This window comes from Drosophila innubila, chromosome X (genome assembly GCF_004354385.1).
Source record: "Drosophila innubila isolate TH190305 chromosome X, UK_Dinn_1.0, whole genome shotgun sequence".
In the NCBI taxonomy this organism is placed as follows: domain Eukaryota; kingdom Metazoa; phylum Arthropoda; class Insecta; order Diptera; family Drosophilidae; genus Drosophila; species Drosophila innubila.
In genome coordinates, this window is record NC_047626.1 from 19823968 (window position 1) to 19844990 (window position 21023).

The 21023-nt window shown below is 38.0% G+C and overlaps 1 protein-coding gene across 1 annotated transcript in view; it reads left to right on the forward strand.

Moving 5' to 3' along the window:
* LOC117793638 (protein sprint) overlaps window positions 1-21023 on the forward strand; it is a 129070-nt gene that overhangs the window by 99555 nt on the left and 8492 nt on the right. Inside the window, exons 6-9 of the mRNA XM_034634006.1 lie at window positions 2161-2373; window positions 16375-17917; window positions 18598-19626; window positions 19696-19962. Of these exons, the coding sequence (XP_034489897.1) occupies window positions 2161-2373; window positions 16375-17917; window positions 18598-19626; window positions 19696-19962 (3052 nt within the window). The remainder of the gene's footprint in view (window positions 1-2160; window positions 2374-16374; window positions 17918-18597; window positions 19627-19695; window positions 19963-21023) is intronic.

A 21023-nucleotide genomic window follows, 5' to 3' on the forward strand; every position in this document is an offset into this window, starting at 1 on the left:
CGTTGCTGCCGTTGCAAATCTATTTTAACCTTATACCCTATTCAAGCTGTCTTTTAAATATTTATGGAATATTTCATTATTTTTAGATCGGATTTATCTAAGTTCAATATAAAACATGAAAAACAGACATTAAATGAATAGATTTTAACTAGATTTAAGAAAACTTGTACATTTAAATTTTACTTCAAATATTTTCTCAAATTTAAATAAGGAAAAGTCAGGGAAAAATAAAAATTATAAAGTTAATAAAAGTACTTTTTTTAGAACTATTGACTTAAATTCTTAATATTGAAAAGGACAATGTAAACAAGATTGAGGCTTAAAAAAAATTTGGTTAAAATAATGAGTATGTTGTGATTTATTTATTAAATGATTATATTCTATTTAACGCCAAGAAGTATGCTAAAAAATGTGTCTCTGTTTAGTTTCTCTAGTAACATTGCTAGGGTATATAAAATTCTATCAAAGACAGCTGCTGTTTTCTATGCTATGCCCACATTATATATATATATATTTGTTGATATTTAAACATCAAGAGATATATTTGCATTTGTATGAAGTTTGTCGCTGTTGCCTTGGCATCAATTTGGAAGCATCGCTTACAATTTGGCAAACATCATTATATGCTCAACACACCAAATGGTGGGTGCATATAATACATGTACATGTACATTCATGTATATAGCAACCAACCCCACTTACTACCCCCTGCCTAAACCCCTGGCTGCACTTTTCAAAGAATGCTACGGGACAAATAGTCGAAAGAGGGGGAGAGAGAGAGAGAGAGAGAAAAACACAGAGAAAAACAACTTCAAAAGGCAGCCCACGGCAATTTTCAACTAAAAACGCCTACGCGGCTGCTACAGAATTTTGATTTTCTCTGTGTATTTATATTTTTTTCCTTCTTCCTCTCCCTTTTTATCCCTCTCTCTCTCTCTTTCTCTGTCTATCTCTTTATTTTTCGCTTTATTTAACTGCAGAGAAATGTGTAAGAATGCTGCCGAATGTTGGGCTGCCCGCGGGGCTCTTTTAAAGTTGAGCCAACACATTTTTTTTCGTTGATGGCATGACATAAGATTGCACTCAAGATTTGACAATGCGTATGTGTGTGTGTGTAAGAGTGTGTGGAGTGGGTAAGGGTCGAATATGTCCTAAAGCAATGTGTCAAGCAGGGAGCATGTCAAGCAAAATGTTGGCCCTGTCTGCTTCTCTATGGCTGCCAACTTGAGGTGTGCTTGAAAATGCAGCAAAAGGCGGTCGAGTGTGCTCTTGTCTCGGCAAACGTGAATGCAGCAGCTCATTTGGTAGCCCTGGCTGCAGAGTTATGCTTCCCAAAGAGTGTATCCCTAAAAATTGCAACCAAATGACTGAATAACAATACTTTGAGCTACCTGACATCAAATTCAATCACTTATTTTCCATTGTTAGCCCTGGTTTTATATGACAGCACCGACAACAACTGAAGCTAAGCAGATGTAATTATAAAATTTCACTTATAAAACAGCTTGCGCATTTTTTCTGTTATTTTGAAGTAATTAGCTCAAAGCGCTGCATGAGTGAGCGCCAATTGCAGCCCTGATTTTGTATAAAAGACAAGATAAACATATCAAATCATTTTTACTGCCTCTTCTTGTTAATTTCGAAAGTGTATTAATACATTCCGGTTACTATAGTATATTTTGTGCAACTTTAGTTTATCTACAAATACAGCGCATTCACTTACAGCCCATTTTAGCCCTGGTTTTCTATGGTAGCTATGCTTAAACGTCAAGACAAGTTATTTCCACCAACTTTTATGCAAAGCAGAGCAGTTAAGCAGTTGCTAAATAAATTAAAAACCACATTTTTAATGTATTTGCATTTACAGATTATTTTGAAAAACACAATTGCCTACAAATACAGCGCATTTGTTTACAGCCCATTTAAGCCCTGGTTTTCTATGGTAGCTCTGCTTAAAAGTCAAGACAAGTTATTTCCACCAACTTTTATGCAAAGCAGAGCAGTTAAGCAGTTGCCAAATAAATTAAAAACCACATTTTTAATGTATTTGCATTTACAGAATATTTTGAAAAACACAATTGCCTACTTTAATGTGCCTAAATTGTAAATACATGTTTCATACTTATAATTGACATTTTTCTTTATTTCTAATCATTGCAGTCACGCACATCTCTCGTCTCCAGTTCGGAGGGCGGCATTTTGGCCGAGGGCGAAACATCGAGTGATGAGGAGAGTTCCCGCGATTCCAGCGACAATTCACCGCCCTGCGATTTGGGCCTTATGGAGCGATTGCTGTTAACGCATCCCATGTGGTTTCTGCCCGGCATTCAACGTTCCGGCGCCGTACATTTGCTGCAAGGAAAGGAGGAAGGGGTGAGTGAAACTGACCGATAATTATTATAAATTTATTGATATCGTTTAATGAGACAATTGCCGACGTATGGCATAAATATGATAAACAAATATAAAAAAAAGGGGTGAATAATCAGCAAACACACAAAATTTGCAAACAATTTGCATGCTCGTATGAAATTGAGTGAGAGAAAAAAAGCATTGCATGCACACAGGCGCAATTTACATATACAAATTGCAATCAATTAACGTGTGGCAATAGCTGAGGTTTTAGGGGGCACGGATTTACATGCGTGTCCAGCACAAATCCAGACGAAGTATAAAGAGAGTTGGGTAGAGATTCATTAATATTACGACAGCGACAACAATGCGAAGCCCTTTTAATTGTAAATGTATAAAGATAAACAAAGAAATGTTGCCAGGATGTGAATCTAGCAGGACACCGTCAGGACGAGGATTCAGCAGGAGTTGCTGTGCTGGCAAAAAATTCATTGAAATTTATCTGAGCAGCCGGACAGACAGACAGACAGACAGACAACTGGGACAAAAGGCGACCGACAGACCAGCAGAGACAAAAGCCATTCAATGGGATTTACATTTACGTCTGCAAAACGAAAAGGGCGCTGGTAGAGAATGAGGCGTGGCTGGGCACTGGTCATTTTGTGATTCAAGGCGCTTTTGCATAGACAATTGAAATTGCGAGCGCCCAACAAATTACAGTACAGATTCAATAAGTTTGCCAACCCCCAAAATGCTAGTATGTGGAAGATGAGACAAGTCCAAGTGCTGCCCCAACAATTATCACGTGTACAACAGACAGGCAGACGAAGAGACAAAAGGACAAAAAGACAGACGGATAGATAGATAGTCTGTCAGGCAGGCAGGCAGGCAGGCGAAGGCAAATACGAGTAGAATGAATCAGTGAATGCTTCATCGAATCGCTCGAATGCCAACTAAATTGCTTGTCATTTGTTCTCGCAAGGCATTCACTTTAGCTACAACAACAGCAACAACAACAGCAACAACATCAATGACAAAATTAGTCGTTGAAGGGCGTGGCATATGCAACACAAATTGAAAAAAATTATTCATTAAACCACGTACATACCATTTTATATATACATGAGTATAATTTATCAGCGAAATTTAAACCAGCCGAAAACCAAAAAAATATGGGCTTATGGGTTTTTGGAACTTTTTTTTCTAAAATAATTGCTTAATATAAAAGTATTTCCATATAATAAGAATGGTCAAAGTCCTCAGAAAAGTATTTAAGTGAAGTGTAAATTTAATTGAAATTTCTCAATTTGAATTTGGGCAGGAAATAAAATAAGTAAAATTAAATGAAATTTTTAATTGTAGTCAAAAAATAGTATACAAAATAAAGCTTTCAATATTTTGAACAAGTAATTGAATAAAATTTGGCTATTTTAAAATTAAACCTTACAAAAACTGCGGCACAACTTTTACGTAGAGCTTGAAAAATAACTTCAAGGATGGTTTAACATACACAAGAAAAACTTGCATTCTTTCAATTTAGTCAAGTTCATTCCCTGTCAAATTTTTCGTCAAAAATTGCTATAAACTTAGCCAGAATAGCTCGAATACGCGTATCCAACTATAAGCGCTGTTTTTGCAAATTTCTGTATGTAAATTTCCAATGTAGCCTGAAAGTATGCAACGGAAATTTCAATTACGAACTTTGCCCGCAGTTTTTTGCATCAAGTTTTGCAACGCATTGTGAATATGGAAGAAAGAACTTTAAATTCAAACAGAATTGAAATCAATTGAAGTTTATTGAACATGGCACGCGACGCAGCTGCACTCGAGTCCTTTTTACTTTCCCTACTTCTGTTGCTCTCTCTCTCTCTCTCTCTCTCTCCTCTCTCATAAAAAGAGAAGAAATCAAGTGAAAAGCGTTTTTTCAGCTCGGCAATTTTCAATTGTCGAACGCGTCGCAACAATGGCGCATTGATTGAACGCAGCGAGGAAGAGAGAGAGAGAAAGATAGAGGGGAAGGAAGGGAGAGAGAGAGAGAGAGAAAAAGGGAAGGCTAGGGAGTATTAGGTAAGAAGCATAGGCAAAAACTTTTCACTTTTCTGCCGGCTTGTGCACTTTTTATGCCACATCTGTTTAGTTCCCCCTCTAAGTCTGTCCCTTTTGCTCTTGCTATTTGGCCATTGAAACGCTAATTGCATGCGTCGACGTCGCAAGCGGCAATTACACGCCTTGCCAGTCCGCTGCACCACCGCACCACCGCACCACCGCACCACTGCACCACATTTGTGCAGCAGTTGCTACGCATTTGTTTATGCGCTTAATAAAAAAGTATTTGCATAATTGAAATTGAAATTGAAGCAGCCGTTTCAAGTGGCCGCCACCTCTAACCACCCACTCCCCCTCTCCCTCCCCCTCCCTTTTCCCTTTGCTTCTCTTCTCTCATTTGCTCCCCTTTTTACCGCCTCCTCTTAGCCAGAGTCCATTGAATGTGACCCTCTGTGTAAACGGCACTGGTAAATGTTTGTAATTAAAAATCAATCAATATGTTTGAGCTACGAATGCGGCTGCGAGCGCTGACCATTTGTGGCAACACATGTGGCATGCAACAACAACAATAACAACGACAACGAGAACAACAATAACAACAGCATTTAGTCGCTTTTGGTTCATTTGCCTGCCTGGTATTTTAATTACTTGTTTTTGCCTATCCATCTGTCGACTTCTTTTATATACCGTGTAGTCATTAAATACCCCATAGAAAATGGGTAGCTTAGTGTCGCAAGACAAAGACAGCTCTTAAGATTTTGTAAATTTTTTTAAAATAAATAAATTCAAATACATGGCAAGTAGATGAAATGTCGATATTTCAGAAATGCCAGAGTTTTAATTTTTCTGAGATATTTGCATAAATATACCAAGTTTATAATGTCGATTTTTTTTTGAAAAAGAATTGCTTATTTCAGAAAAACTATAAAAGATTTGTAAATCAAAGTATTATATAAAAGTAATTGTATCATAATTCCCCGCAAAAGATCAACTTGGTTAACTCATAAAAACTATGTTACTGGCTTGTAAGCAAGTAAACTAATATGTCATTTTCAAGTGGACAGTCTAACCAACAAAATAACGGTTAAACCTAACAGATATCTAGCATAGTTTTTATTCTACATCTGCTGAAAGCAAATCGACATTTTTGTATACACAAAAATCGGCAGATAAAAACAATTTTTTTTCTTTAATTTTAAAAGTATTTATAGTATTAATTATTGGTACGATTTACACAAGAAACTAATACAATTTAAATTTGTTTTATTTAAAATTAAATTTAATAAATTTTTTACTTAATCAAATCTGTCAACAAGTAGTCTGGGTATCTGCCAGTCGTTTACTTTTCTTCTCACACATTCTTAAATTTCTTTTATTCTGCTCTCAGCTTTCACTGTCTACGCCATCAATCATAAAAATGCTGCAAATGAAAGCTGAAACTGGTCACATGTGCGTGCAGATTGTTGTTGTTGTCACTTTATGCTGTGATTTTTTTGTTTTTATTTTTGTTGTTGTTGTTTTTGAGACAGCAGCATTTGGTGTCAGGGATTTGTTATGCCGACCACAGAATGTAATTAGCAGCAAATGGCGAATGATGAAGGTTTCCAATGTGTGCAATGTGTATAGAAATTTATACATGTGTTTTGGTGTGAGTGTGTGTGTGTGTGTGTGTGTGTGTGTGTGTGTGTGTGTGTGTGTGTGTATCCTTTTAGACACACCTCTTTGAGGTTTGGCAACATCATTAGCCAAGTTAAGGGTAATTTTATTTGCTTGCAATTCAAAGTATGCAACAATATTAAACATTCCAATTTGGTTACCCATTTTTTTTTATTTTGTTAAGCTCGAAAACTTGCAGCATTTTTGAAGTTTCAATGGTGAGAAACTTTTTGCTAACTTTATGTTAAAGAATGCAATGAATTTTAGATGGGGTAGCATGTGCTACAAACATATTACAACCCAAAAGTATCAATAAATTAAAAGTTGTTTATTTAAATAATTTTAATGCTTTTATATTTATATTCCAACAAATTAAAGTTTTATTGATATTCGAACTAAATTTATGGCAAACGATTTTTGTCACTTCGAAAAATTAAATTTTTGACATTTAAGGAACAACGAAATTTCGTTGCCTTATTAAAATCGCTGGAGATTTATGGAACACACCTGAATAAAATACGTGTTAGACCAATATTTTTATTTATGCTTTTGATATGGCATTAATTAATAATTATTGACAGATTTTAATAAATGAAACCAGGATCGTTAGGGGAACGCTTTAAAGTATGCAACGATTTTTTCTTTCATTAAATATTGATTGTCCTCGCTGCACCACATGACGTATGCGCAATATTCAACTATTTGTGACTGCATTTATTTGCCATTCATGTTTTTTATTATTTTTCTTATTATTATTTGACTGAGATCTCTTTGACTGCATTTGATTTATGCGGCAGGACATTAAACGATTCATTGCATAGCCGCAGGCGCCAAACCAAAATGAACTTGTTAAGCTGCAGCAACAGCGTGACCACGCCCTCTTCCCTACTACAACATGTCTATGCCTTCCAACTGAGCTCAACTTGAGCTTAAATGGCCAATAGACAAGCGGACAAAGCAATCAAATTGAATTTTTTCGATGGCATTTTTTAGCTTTGTCGTTTTGCATGTGTTTTACTGTCAAAGTGTGTGTGTGCGTGTGTGTGGGGGGGGCGGTAGGTAACAGTCGAAGGGGTAGTCAGCTTACAACATGGCAAAAAGTCAGGCCAATAAGAAAAACCAACTGCGAAAAAAGGGAAAGAAAGAAACAGTATCTGTAGCCACATAGGCGCAGACAGTTTTTATTTATCACCAGCATGGGTTAAGCATTAGAATAAGGGGCAAGCAGCAAGGGGGAACGATATTGGTAGGGGTATGCCATCAACAACAGGCATTGGCATTGGCATTGGAACAGTAGCCGCCACAGCAGCCACAGCTGATGAGCGATAACGTTGCAGACAGCTGCAGTGTGGGTGCCAGTTGTATGTGTATATGTGTATATGTGTCTGTGTGTGTGTGTGTGTGTATATGAGAGACATTCAGATATTGGGGGTAAGTACAGATGACAAGCAAAGCCAGCCAGTCAGCTAACCAGGCCCAAAAGGGTTGCAAGCATGACACCAGGGCAAAGACTGTAAGTAGGGAGCTCAATTGAACAGAAGTCATAAGTTGCATAGTTAACATGGCATAAGCAAAGCTGGAGCGTTGCCAGATAATGTCAATCAAAAAAAAAATGTTTTAAAGTTTGCCCAATATTTTACTCACTGAACTAACTGACTAAAAGGGCAAATTATGAAAATAAAAGAATTTGCATGACATGATAAGATAAATCACTATCATCAATAACTCTCCACATTTCTAAAAACAAATTTCTTCTGTAATTAATTTCCTTGAAAAACTCCACAAAAAAATAGCTATAAATGAAAAACATCCTTATACATTAAATATTAAAAATACTCCAATGTTTTATTTTGTTCATTCTAATTATAATATTTTATTGGATATTATCCATTATAAAAAAATACAACAGGCCACTTAATGAAATGAGCTTTAACTAATGTAATGTATATACATTACATTTTACAAGATTACCACAGATTTCTTTATAATATATCATCTTTAAATTTGAAATTCATGTAGTTCACTTAATAACTGCATGGTTGTTTTTTTTATTATTATTATAGCCATATGTAAAATAATATTTGACACAAACAGCTTTAAATTAAAAGCATATAGTTGATTCTATCATAAAATAAATCCAATATCTTTGCGCTATCTTAACAATTAATCTGTACGTAAAAGAGTCTCTATATTATAGAGTCTATAAAATCAGCTATAAATGACATTAAATTTTCGACAGAATTTCAATCAATTTCACTTAAAGTCTGGTCACACATGGCGTATGCGCAACGATGCCCAAAGTGAAGGGATGGAAGCTGTCTGAATGCATTTTGGCTTAACTCGTTATACAGTAACAACGAAAACAACAGCGACAATAACAACAACAACAACAACTTGCAATGGCGACACATTGTGCTAATGAATTATTAACAAAAATTATAATTGAAAGCCGCTTGGCAAATGAGTTTAATGCACCTAAAATATAGCAGCAGATTGTGTGTTGTGGGTGTGTGTGTAAGTGTGTGGGTATGTGGGTGTGTGTGTGTATTTGTGTATTTGTGTGTGCAACTGACGAGCCAATGATGAAAAGACGAAATTGAATAGCAAAAGCCTGAATGGAACAAACAACGGAAATCAAGGGAAATCAGCTTAAGGCAGATTTGCAAAAGACTGAGAAGAGTGAGGGTAAAGAAGAGGAGAGGGGAGAGGGGAGAAGGGAATGCCTATGGAAAGAGGAGAGCAGCAACTGACTGACTCTTGAACTGCACAACGAAAGCCGCTTAACAGACAATGCAGCAGCTTTAATAGAGGGAAGAATTGAGATAGAAAATGGGGAGATGTTGGTAAAGTAGAAGAAGAAGGAGGTCAGTCAAATGGACAACGAAAGGCAAATGAGATATCATTCAGAGCAACAACAATGGGAAGCCAAGAGAAGACAACAGAAGAAAATGAAGCATTTAATGGGTACAGCTCCAAGGGAGAAGAGGTACAAGCTGCAGTGTACAGGGTGCAGGGTACAGGGTGTACCAACATTGTTTGACTTTGGATTTAAATTCAATTTGCTATGCAAAGAAAGCGATACGCAAGTAAAACAAAACCCTCAAAAAAAAAAAAATTAAGGGGGGCAACCAAATGAATGTCAATGAAATGCAAATGATGGCTAAAAGGGGGGTGTTAAACATTCAAAAGATAAAGAGAGGGGAAGCAAGCAACCCCTCGAAAGAAACGCAAGAAGATGTATTTCATGCCATTCACACAGCTCACATAACCAATTTGAATAAAATATGAGATTTTTATTATATGAAATAACCGCAGTCTCTTTTTCGCTCCGTCGTGTCCTTTTTTAATGGCCGGCCAATGGCTAGATAATAGAGGTCCAGTTTTGGGCAGCACAGTTGGAGACGCTTCTTAGCATAATTTCATTATTTTATGCAGTTTTTTTCTCTTTCTCCTTTTGTCTCTACTCTCTCGTCGTTGTTGTCGCACCACACAAACCGCCGACACTCATTAGGCGGCTGTGAATCTCCCTTGGGCTGCACTGTCTGGTGTTAAATTGCCGCCCATTGAAACCAGTTCGCTTTCTTCCCCCCAGGAGGCGGCAGTTTCAGTTTCATTTTCAGTTGCAAGCTTTCCAGCAGAAGGGGAGTCTTAGAAGAATTTGTTGTTGTGCACAGCCGGCCACAGTTTGTATGCAATTTTGAAACTCTATCAAAACTAAGCTAAAAAATTAAAAAAAAAAAAAAAAAAAAAAAATACTATTTTCAAAGCCACTTCTATAGAATACTTTATTTTACTATAGTCTAGTTAATGTGAAGCTGAATGTGACATTAGTTTTTATATTTATTTATTTCTTATTTTTTATGTATTTATTTTTTATTTATACACGACTAAAAGCAGTCGGCAAAGAAAAAATTACCAAGTATACAAATTAAGTTAAAGATTACAAATGGAACAAAAATTAATTATAAATTATGAACTGTAAAGAAAAAAAAAATAAAGTTAGATCTGGGGTAAGCAAAAATTATAAATGTTTCAACATTTGTTGCAAGGATTGGGGAAAACCCAAAAGTTTAAAATATATTTCAGTTAACTAAAAGCTTAACTAGAGAGCTTAAAATGGTTTTTCTCTAAACTTAACAGAAATATGTACAAAACAAAATGAATATTCAATGCTGAAAAGTATGCTACATTTTTTTACTCATTTCATTTCTGATTATAACAAATAAACTAACTTAATTTAGCAGTCAAGCTACCACACTACCACTTACCACTTGCAAGTTGCAACATACTCGGATTCGTATTAGCCATTTCAATGGCCATTTGAGTCAGTTTACTTGATCGCTTCATTGCAACCGGAGGCCATTACGCTGTCAATATTTGATGTCAAGCAGGCAGATGTGACGCAGCGGTTTCATGATTGACACAAGGAGAGAGAGGGAGAGGATGAGGGAGAGGGAGAGAGGCAACTACATGTGTCTAAACTAGATATTGTAGCATGATTTGATGATTATAGACTAGACTTGGCGCTCGAGCGAGCGCAACGAGTCTATTTGCGGGCCAAAACTTGATTACAACGTCCCCCAAAGGGTTAGGGAGAGAGAGAGAATGTGATGGGGCAGGGGTAGAGGAGAGAAGCTGCACTCTCGATTCATGGCCAGAGACCGCAAAACGGTTAGACAGACAGACGGAATGGCAACAACAGCAGCTGCGACACGTTGCGCATTGTGAAGGACAACAGCAACAACAAAAGTCCCTTTTGGGGACTTTGGCAGTGATCAGGAATAGCGGAGTGGGGTCAAGGGGCATATCTCATTGGGCTGTGAGCCAAAAAAAGAAAAATAGGAGTGACGCTGCGGACATTTCAACCCCTTCCCGCCTTGCGGCCAAAAGGCACTCGCGGCAAATAGTCGAGAAATGGAAACCGGAAATGTTGTTACCCCTCAGCCTCAGAAAAAGGTGCAACTGTAGAGTTGTCGAGTTGCCGGAAATGGGCGCAAATGCGACAACGAGACAAGGGAAGCGGCTTTTTGTTCCCCCTCTTCTCTGTGCGCGCGTGTGTGTGTGCATGTGTGAGGTGTGTGTGTACTTTGTGTGATTTGTGCAATAATTTATGTGCAATTAAATGCAAATATAAAATTAAATGAAGAAGCCAAGAGTGCGACAAAGCTGTAAATCAATTTCGCCAGCATTTCGCCAAATATAAAAGAGAGTAAGAAAAAAAGATCGAAAAATAGATAGAAATTTAAATAAAGATATTCTCAGGTGTGAGCCATAAACCCAAAAAAGCTACACAAAAACAAGTGTTGGCAATCAGCATATTAAAAATAATAAAATAATTGATCAATTTTGTTGAAATTTTACACACATTTATGGATTTTTATGAATCCGATTCGAAAATTAACCGCAAATGTAAAACGAGCTAAAATTTAATTGCAAAACACGCATATAGTCAAAGTGTTGTGCCTGCTGTCACACACGCACAACACATAAATTAAACGGGAAACGAGACACTTGCCACGCCCACAGAAAACCAACGAAACGGATATTGAAACCGTTAACAGCCTTTTGCGGTTTACAGAGACCAAAAATGGTTTGTGAAAATGTGAAAAGTGCAAGTGAATTTTGGTTAGCAACTGAAGGATGTCCATGCAAATGGGCAGCTGAGAAAGAAGGAGAGAGAGAGAGAGGCAGAGTTGAGAGTATGCACAGGTGTAAAGTGGAGAGTTGGAGAGTTTAGTCTACAGACTGCAAGTCAATGAACTGTAAAGTGGAAATGCATTTGTCGCCGTCCCGTCGTCTAATAGCATTTCTAGAGCTTCCATTTTAGACGACGCTTAAAAGCAGTCTATACAATTTGTATGCAACTTCAGCTGAATGTGTGTGTGTATATAGAGGTCTGTGTATGTGTGTGTCAGGCAGTGGGCGTGCCAGCAATTGCAGCCCAAAGTAAAAGGCAATTGATTGCAACTATTGTTTGAACTGTGAATATTTACATTAACAATGCATTTACTTTCAATATGTACGCACATAAATAAACAGTCAAAGTTGCCTATAGTGACTCAGCTGGGCAAAAACACCATTCTTTAGAAACTTCCTAAATTAGGAATACTAATACATGTATATCAGGTGTGTTCCCAAAAAAAAGAAACCATTGCTTTCAAATTTGAGAGATTTGACAAAACTAAATATTTTTTAAATTGAAATAAAATATCTTTTAAATTGATTTAAGCTACAAAAAAAAATTGTTCGAAAAATTACATCTCTGACATTTAAGGAACACCAACATTTCGATCGGTTTTATTTAAAAAAAAACATTTCTATTCAAAATCTCTAAAAATTTGGGGAACAAACCTGTATAATTTTAGCTTTACAGCCTCTTTATTTTTCATAAAATATAGCCAACCATTTGCTTGCGTCTCTTCAGGAATTTAATAGTATGCGTAATAGAAAATGGTTAAAAATAACTATTTATCAGGCATGTTGAAAAAACTTCAAGCAATCCAAAAGCCATTTCCCGCGTTTCTGAAACCAACTCGGTTTTTTTTTTGCTTATATTAAAATTTTAAAATTTATTGAATTAAATTAAAATTTATTTTTAAATTTTATTGACTGTATTAACTATATTGCATTAAATATACCAACAAATAAAAATACAAAACTGCACAGTATATAATGTCACTATACAGATGCTAAAATGTACGCATAGATATGTTGGTATAAATACAAATCTATATGTACATATATGTTTATATTGATGTATTTATGTGCATGTGTCTGACTTTAAATGCCGTTACGCCTTTTTATTGTTAGCCACATTGGCAAAATTTGTCAAGGCGTCCATAAAATGCAGGCAAGCAAGCATTCACTCTCTCTCACACACTGTTTCTTACACACTCCCTGCCATTCTCCCTTGCTCTTTCTTTACTCTTCTCTTTCTCTCTCTCTGTCTCTCTCTTTTCAGCCACTTGGGCTTTATCCTTTGTGCATTTATCTGCTTTTGCTCGAGCAGCTTGTTAAGACATTCTTATGCTCGTTTTTGTCCTTCGCAAATTGCATTTCCGTGACGGTCAGCTGCCACGCCCCCGCCTCCTTTCTCCGCACACTGTACGGTCACATTGACCACATTATTGAATCAGTAAATAATGTGCTTTCAGCTCGCTTTAAATGTGATTCCCTTCCCCCCTCCAGTCCCTTCAGTCTCACCACCCACAACATTCTCCTGGCCTGCAGCATTTGCCGTCTGCGTATAATAAAATCAACAGCCGAAAAGTATGCTTTAAAAAATTGTTGCAACTTCAGCCAAATCAAATAAACGTACTCTCTATGCTCTATACTCCCCCTTTTGTCATATCTATACATACTTTTACTACCAACAGTGATCCCCTTCTACCCTCTCTTCCCCCCCCTCACCTTTTAAGCTCATCATCTGAAGTGCGTTTTTTTTTATCTTTTGCTTCTTTTGCTTTTGCGCTTTCAACTGCTTATTGAAAATTGTGCGCAGAAATCATAAACAACGCCGCGGGGCGTCCATATTCGTTTTGCCCCCTTCCCCTACCTCTCCGCTCCCCCTGCCTTTGCTCCTTTAAGTTGAACTACCAAATGCTGCTGTGCCCCAGCTCTTTGAGTTGGCATTTATTGAAATCTGAAAAAATATAATTGCATGCTTTTAGGGTTGCTCAACAAAATTGAAAAGCACACACACGCACCACGCACACACACACACACACACTTATAGACTCACACAATTGCTTAGCAAAACAGTATGTAATCATATAATAGAAAGCAAAGAATGAAAAGAAAGACATCGCACATAAGTTCTTTAAAACGCATTCACCTCAAGTCATATTTTTAAGAAAGAATTTAAATAAGCTTGAAAGTGATAAATAATTGTCAGAATTTGACTGGGAAAATATTTGGAAATTGCCAAAGGACGAAGAAATAATTTAAAAAAACCTATCTCTAATTTGTTTTAAGATAAAATCATAAAAATGCTGTATCTTAAAAATGATTTCTTAAAATTTTATCTAAATTTTAAGCTTGCGATTTAAGACCATTTAAATAGTCACACTTGCTAACCTCGCACTAGAGTGTACTTGTCATTCATATGGAACATGATGTTTGCCACTTAGAATCTACACACCTTATGTTATATCATCTTATACTCGTATCATTCATATATCAAATAACTGAGCTAATTTCAATTGCTTTAGTTGATATCTCAAGCAGAATTGGTCTTGAAATAGATAAGATATAAACTTATCTTTGTGAACAAACTATTCTTTAGACAAAATATAATTAGATTATCTTAGTCTTAAAGAATTACGTGGGTTGTATACAGGGAGATAAATAAGAAAGAAAGAGAGAGAGTTTTATATATTTCTATATTATAGACAGTCTATAGCTATAATTATGTAAGCTTAACTTTGTTTAGATTAGGTATAATATTAACTAGAAGTCGAGTGGATATAGAAGTGTAGGGATACAATAAAATATTGTTGGGAAAAGGAAAGAGAAATTGGAAGGAAGATTTTTTGGATGATTTGTGTTAAATTACGCTTTTCTCTTTATAATATCTAACTATATCTCACTAGTTTTTACAGCCCTTTATTTTTCTCCTTCACTTTTGATCTTTGGCGAAATGGTGTTGAAATCGTTTGGCGGAACATGGCAACATTTTAGAGGGGAGAAGCATTTGCTATTGTGCGTGACTTTAAGTAAATCGCTCATTATGAAAACTTTTGCAGGCGATTAACAAAAAACGGACAAGATTCTGGACACCGCCTGCCACTTGACCAGGTCCAAGAGGAGTCCAAGACAAGCTCATGCCACTTGCCACTTACCACTTGGTCCTTGCCACTTGCAACACACTTGGCTGCGTTGTCGCAGCGTCTGCAAAGTTTTCACTGCCCGCCAAGACAAAAGAAGCAAATGAAGACACAGACAGACGGCTAGAGAGCGAGAAGGGATAGAGAGTGAAGGAAAGAGAAAGGTGGCAAGCTGGAGGGGCAGCGGCAGTTATAGGACTGCCTTGTTGCATGCTTGCATGCAGGCGTCGCGACGCATGGAATACCAATTTATCATTTATCATTGTTTTGGCGCCTCGAAAATGCCGGGAGAAAATGTGAAATTTATGTGCGCGCATTTTTAACGCAACATTTAACGCGAACGAAAGGAAAAGTGGGCGGGGCAGTCTAAAAGGGGACGACAAGGGACGCTGATTTACGTGGTATGAAATTATGACAACATCTCACTCAACAACTTTTCTCTCCTTCTTCCACTGAACTGGGAAAAAAGAATCTTATTGAGAAATCTTGATAGAAATAATCAAATTTCTAGACTTCACCTTTGACAATAATGTCAGCTATAAATCTAAGCTGCAACTATTTGAGAAAAATGCGTTAGTCGGTTGTGAATTGTCAAGAAATTTGGTATGGTTGTAAAGGTTTGGTTCAATGGTTCGAACCATAGAGCAAGATTTAGGTTCGGTTTATATACCTCCTAAACCAAAGTTTTGGGTTCGAGCCTTGGTTCAATTTAATGCAAAAAAAAAATTTTTTTATTGGATATAATTTTTCTTGATTTTAATAACGAAGTAAATTTAAATCAAAATCTTATTTTATAAAAGTGTTTTTTAAATATGTTTTAAGACGACTTATTATTTTATTATTATTATGCTTAAATGATTTATGTAAGTGAACTTGTTTTGTTTCCAAGAAAAGTTTCGCTTGTAGATCATTTAGTTCTGCAAGTGAACTACGATGAACACAAACTCCAGTGTGCTTAAGATGTTTTCATGGAAATCGATATAATCAACTCGATAGATTACGAGTTGAAGTACTCGATAATCGCCTTCGCGAAAGTAAAGTTGTCGATATTACGATGTATAATTACTTCACTAACAAAAAGTATGTAATTATTTTTATTTCGAACCGAACCTTTTATTAAAGAAATTGGTTCGGTTCAGGTTCAGGTTCACGGAGTATATAATATCAAAGTTTCGGTTCATGATCCGGTTCGGATTGCTCAAAAGCCCGAACCGAACCGGTTCAGCGAGCCTTGGAATATATTTAGTGAATTTATGGAATTTTTCAAATAGTCAAAATTACTGAAAATTTCAGCCTTCTAGCTCTTACCGTTTGTGTGTTTATTGACAGTCACCAGTACTTAGTAATTGTTTCTTTAAGAACTCATTTAAATAAATAATTATTTAAGATATTACTTATAAAGTCCATATATTTTTGGTTTTAAAATAAATTTATTAAAAAAAACTCTTGTACTCATACTTCTTTCTCTCTTTATCTTTATCTCTTATTTTTGCAGACATTCATTGTGCGTGGTTCAAGTCAACCGAATACAATGGCGGTTTCAGTGCGTCTGCCTCAGGATACAGGTCCATATATTGAACACTATCTGATTCAATCGCAGGATAACATCTTGAGCCTGGAGAGTTCACGCTTCAAATTTGGCTCGATCCCAGCGTTAATTGCCCATTATGCACAGTGTTGCGATGAGTTGCCGGTTCAGTTGATGTTGCCTCGTGTGCTGCGTGAGGCGAACAATCGAAAGAAGCTGTCATCTCTCGCATTGTTGGGTCAGGAGTTCTGGAGCTATGCGAGCAGTCCGGCAGTGTTGGGTCCACCCATTGTCGGCAAGAGTTTGACAACAGCTTCAACTTTTGTGGAGCAACAACAGCAACAGATTCTCTTGGATGCCAAGTCACCGTTATCATTGACAGAGACAAGTGGCCTGGGCACCGCAACGTTCTTTAGCGATGGTAAGCCGCCACAAATGGCGGTGGCACCACCGCCATCCATGTTTAGTCCCACTGGAAGTGGACAACTGTTGGGTTTCTTTAGCCAGGCGGGCACACCCTCTGATACAAACTCAAGCATGAGTTCGTTCTCCACGAGCGGAGGACAGCAGATGCAACAGCTGTTGAGTCCCAATTCGGTGGATTCAGTTATACTCACCATGTCGCCGGTGGATGCACAGACCTATCTGCCGGGTGCACCAGTTGGTGGTGCGGCTCCATTGGAGGCAGCACAGCAACCACCGTTGGCAACGCACGGCAGCAACAATCTGAGCACGTTCAAGACAACGACAGCAGGAGCGTCAAGCATTACGGAAATGGAGCAAGTGCGTCCACAGCGACCAAAGCCACCAAATACATTGAATCTCAAGCCGCCGGCACCGCCAATGCGCTGGTCAAAGCCACATTCGCCGGATCAGTTGGCCAACAATTTCACAGTGACCACAACAGTTACATTCTCCATGGAGAACAATGGAAATGCAGCTGGTGTCGGTGCAGGAGTTGCTCCCGTCTCTGGCAACGCTAATTCCAAAGCGAATCCCGCTCAATTTGTTGAGGTTACAACACCCGCATCGAGCAATCCCTTCAATGCTCTTCTCAATTCCCAGGCCAGCACGAGCACGTTCCAGACATTTGCCAAGCGTCTGTCGCCCGAGGGTGAGTGCAAGGATACGTTGTCCTCGCAGGGCACGTCCTCCTCCAACGATAGTCGCTGGCACTCGCAATCGCAATCGCAGTCGAGTCGCGATTCCAGTCACAGTCAACGCAAGATTCTCTCGCCATTGACGCCAAATGGCGCTGGAGTGTTACCAGGACAGAGCACTGGCAGCAGCAGCAGCAAATCCCGTAAATCACGTATACGCAAGGAGTCAAAGCATTACCAGGAATCAGATATTTTGGAGAGTCCACCGGTGCCGTATTGTGCCAGTGCTTTGAGCGATAAGATGAGCGACTATGAGGATCTCTGGTCACACAATCCCAGCGATCGGGCGAGTCTGTTGACCAGCTTCAAGCCCGGTCTAGATCGACGACCCGATTTGCTTGCCGAGACACGTAAGTAATAATTATTATTATAATAATTTAGGAAGATATATTAATATCTAATATCAGAACAATTATATTACATAATATATAGCATTCAGCAAATATCGATCAAATCAATAATTAATTAATGAAATCGATCAATCAAAGGAAAGTACACTGAAAACTAGTGATGTAAATTCAAACTTTAGATCGAGTCTTAAATCGAAATAGAAAATCGCCAAAAATAAGTATCGAGTAGTCGATATATCGGAAAATAGTAGATCAAGTTGCAAATATCGAGATTTTTTTAAAAAAAAAATTTTTTTATTTGAAAACGCAATTGTAATCACAAAATACACGCGTGCTTTTATTTGAAATATTATTTTTCTTGCATCGCTTTCATGTTTTATTCAAACTTTGGCAAATTGATAGGTTATTTATTACGGTGGTTCTATTTTTAATTCTACAAATTAACTACGATAAACAATCCCCTGTGAGTTGTCAGATGAGAAAAAAATGTTCAATAAAACAAACAATTGTTAAATATTGTTTAAAAAAAAGGAATTTTATGTTCTGGACGCATTTTTTAGACCAAAAATCTTAGCTCTGAGACCAAAATCTTGAGTTTAGAACATTTTTTTTTATCAGTGTAGTAAATGAGTCAATCTAAATTGAAATCTTTTTCCTCCGTCCATTTACTCCATCTGCAGCCAGCACACCCACACAACAGTTGCTGTCGCCCAGCGAGGAGTTAAACAACACCAATAACAATAACAACAACAACAACAACAACAGCAACAGTCATGACAGCAGCCAGCAACTGTTGCAATTCTCGGGCGATGCTCCGCCTCGTTCTCGAGCTGGTCTCCTGTTGCCGGCGATGACGCAATCGCTGACGGAGCACAGTGCTGCGGATGATGGAGGCGATACGACGCCGACGGCGGCACAGACGCCGGGATCGCGCAGCAAACAGGGTAGTCCCTTCTATGCGGAGCCAGCGGATGCACTGCGTCAGGCGGGATTCACCAGTGCAGCAGCTGCCATTTTGAGGAGACAGCAACGCAGCCAATTGTTGCCAGCCAATCAGAGGCATTCGGAGCCTTTAAAGGGAGGCGTGGCCACAACGGCAGCACCACTTTTACTGCCCGCCGACCTGGAGAAGCTGGCCGGCAGTTTGGATGAACTGAAGCAGAAACCAAAGCCATTGGCACAACAACCGCAGGCGAAACGTGGACGGAATCGCATCGAGCATTGGCAGCTGGACAGCAGCTGGGAGTTTATGGCCAAGCAGGAGACAAATGGTGGAGGTGGAGGTGGAGTAGACTATGACACTTCGGCCGATTGGCAGGAGAAGGAGAATTCGTTGGGCAGGGATAAGGATGCAAATGGTTCCAAGAAGCGACCACTAACCGTACATCAGATCATTGCCAAACGTTTGCCCGATCTCAATCTTCCCGAGCTCGTGCGTTGCTCGACGCCGCCCCAAGCAGCAACGGCGATGACAACGATGCCTCTGCAGACCCAAGAGAAGGAGAAACTAAATACCGATGGCAGCCAAAAGTCATTCCAGAGCCAAAACGGTTGTCGCCTCTCCTCCTACGACAACGTGGAGCGCAATTGTGCCGTCTTTTGTCAGACTTATTACGGTGGCATCGATTCAGCTCAGTCCGATGATGGCACCATTTTCTCAGAGCCCTGGGACTCATCCCAGTGGGATTCCATCATGCCCATGCAGGATGGTAAGACTCACATTTCTATTATCCTTTTCGAGGAACAACTAATAAACTAATATTTAATTTGAGTTGCAGATGCCACCATGAACTCGGACACCATTCATCTGTCGAAATGCCGACCGGCATTATCGGAGGATGACACCATCATTGAGGAATTCAGTAGCACCAAAGACGGCAGCAACAGCAGCTGCAACCAGGACACGCTCAAGGCTAACAAAAATGGCAATAGCGTCGGCGCAGGCGCTGGCAGCAACAACAACAACACCAACACCAACAAGGCAATTAGACCTAAAGTGGCGACCATATTGAGAAATCCAAGCATGCGGGATCGTGAGATACTATGTGAGTAATTTTTACTAAACTGTTTTACAAGTAGATTACGATTTTAGTACATTAATGAAATGGAGTCCAGATAAATGATCTATAGAGAGAGGATCACTTAGAAGATATTACTAAATGGTGATCAGTAATTTTTAATAAACTGTTTACAAGTAGATTACGATTTTAGTACATTAATGAAATGGAGTCCAGGTAAATGATCTATAGAGAGGATCACAAAGGAGATATTACTAAATGGTGATCAGTAATTTTTAATAAACTGTTTACAAGTAGATTACGATTTTAGTACATTAATGGAATGAAAACCAGGTAAATGATCTATAGAGAGAATCACTTAGGAGATATTACTAAATGATGATCAGGTGATCACTAAAGATATATTACTCTAAGCTCATAAGCACTTCTTTTTCTTGTTGAATGAGAGCCATATCAATTTATTGCCAAAATGATCTTTACTTAAGGTTATACTTTCCCCTTAAAGTTCGTAAAGATCTATTGAGAGTTTTAAACACTCAAAATTGACTGCAGAATGAAGATCAACAAAGAGGTAAATACTATTTCCAGTTACGAAATAACATCCAGTTTGTTTCATTCGATGATGATCAGTGATGCGAACAAAAAAACTTATTCTAAGTTCGCATTTATGGATAAAAATTCAATTATTTGTTAGCTAAAGAATCGATCCAAATGCATAAGATGATAGCAACTTTCAGACTAAGGATGTTTATTCTTTCCTAACACGTTTTTACAAGCAGTGACATTCCTTTGCGTCATCTATTATTACTCATAAATTAGAAATATCAGCTTAAGGATAGAATGACTGTTTTCAGTCTCAATCAATATTCATATAGCATAGTGATCGCAGAATTAGGATCTTTAATAAAGATCCCTCAGCTTCACGAGAGAAATGATAAGCAATATCAGCTTAACATTCAATTTCTTAACTTCGCTTTTTGTCGATGATCATTTGTTAAAATCGGATTATTTAGTTTTTATAATATTATTATAACTGATCATAAGGCTGTGCAATCTTGAAAGCGATCTGCCGCTACTTCTCAGTGTCC